Here is a 1,531-nt window from a genome sequence, read left to right on the forward strand (position 1 = left end):
GCAGCTCGAGCACGTGGTCGCGATGCTGCATGACCTCTCGTGTCTCTCGGTGCGCCATCTCTTTGGCCACGCCGAGTACTTGAAGGCAGCGTACATGATGTGTCTCGACCACCTCGAGATGCGTGTCGAGACGCCGTTGCTCGAGGACCCGGCCTCGTTTCTGGCAACCTTTTTGCGGCTCGAGCGCCAAGTCTACCCGCCGCACGTGTCGCCAGGCGATCGCCACACGTGGTTTGCGTATCGCTTGCCGCGCGTCGCCTCGATGCTTATCGAGTCGTTTCAAGTCCGCCCGAATGCGCTCGTCGGCATCCTCTTGTCCAAGCCAGCGCTATCGCCCGTGCACGTGCTTGTGCCGGTGCTGGCGTCGCTCGACTTTCGACCGACCAAGCTGCTGCTCGCCGTCCACACCATATATGACCGCAGACCCGTGTCCCATGCACGCTGCCCTCTTTCGGTGCTGCGACCTCGATGCTTTGGATGCGACGCGACTGCGCCGCGACGACGTCCGCGCGCTCATGTCGATCCGCGCCTCGGGCGAGTACTTTGTGGTGCTGGTGCAGGTCGTTGTCGATGCGGATGGATGTCGCATCGTCAAGACAAGTCGTTTTGATCGGCGTTGCACCTTGCCGCAGCGCTTTTTGGACCGGCTCGTGGGCCAGACCGTCGACGTGTGGTTCGCACTAGACCCGAATGCGCCGACAGCCGCGTTCCAAGCGCTCGTGTGGCCGGCCACGCGCAGCGTCGTGCTTCTCGGATGCGACGCGGCGCTGCGCGGGCTCGAGACCAATGGCGAAGACCAAGACGTTTTGCTCTACTTTTACCCGTCGCGCTCAACGCAGAAGCAGCAGAAGAAGAAGCAGAAAACGACAGCGGGCTTGCACGACCCCGCACATGCCATTGTCACGTGCTTTCGCCACACGGACGCGCGACTCGTCGCACGTCTGCTGCGCGTCGTCGCCAAGCTGGACGCAAAGCGCCTCTTTGCCACGCTCTTGCGCGACCACATCGCCGTGTTGGACGCCGACGCGCTCTCGTATGCGGTCCAGACCTTGGGTCCTGTCGACGCGCTCCCGGGCCTCTTGGCACTCGTCCTGCGCGCAGCCAAGGTGGTCCCGAGCCTCTTGAGTGGCGTCGTCGCTTGGACGTCGCAGCTTCAAGACGAGTACTTGGCCAAGCCACTGACGACGCTCTGCCTCGCTGTCTTGTACGATGTGCGCGACAACGTAATCGACTTTCCACCCGCCGTGGCCATCCCGCTACTGACGGCCGCCATGGCTCCCGCCATGGCTCTTGGACCCGCGTCCGAGTTGGCGCCGAGCTTGGGTTGGTTTTATAACGACGTGTCGCCTACCGTGTACGCGCTCGTCGACACGTTCCAGCGTGCCAACGCGGATCTCGTCAGCTTCGCGACGCAAAGCACCGTCTTTGGATCACTCGACGTCCTTGTGCCAACGCTGCTCCATACCGCAGACGTTTCCGACGCGCGCTGTCGTCTGCAAGCACATCTCGCGACGTGCGTCCCTGTCGTGCT

General features: G+C 63.2%; 1 protein-coding gene across 1 annotated transcript; it reads left to right on the forward strand.

The window, feature by feature from the left end:
* Positions 1-22: 22 nt before the first annotated feature.
* Positions 23-1,336, forward strand: SDRG_07828 (hypothetical protein; the record flags this gene model as incomplete). Its single annotated transcript, XM_008613684.1, has 3 exons — positions 23-400; positions 633-1,223; positions 1,319-1,336. The coding sequence occupies 3 exons, from the start codon at positions 23-25 to the stop codon at positions 1,334-1,336; spliced, it is 987 nt and encodes a 328-aa protein (XP_008611906.1).
* Between the last annotated feature and the right edge of the window lie 195 nt (positions 1,337-1,531).

Source organism: Saprolegnia diclina (assembly GCF_000281045.1).
Source record: "Saprolegnia diclina VS20 unplaced genomic scaffold supercont1.23, whole genome shotgun sequence".
NCBI lineage: Eukaryota > Oomycota > Saprolegniomycetes > Saprolegniales > Saprolegniaceae > Saprolegnia > Saprolegnia diclina.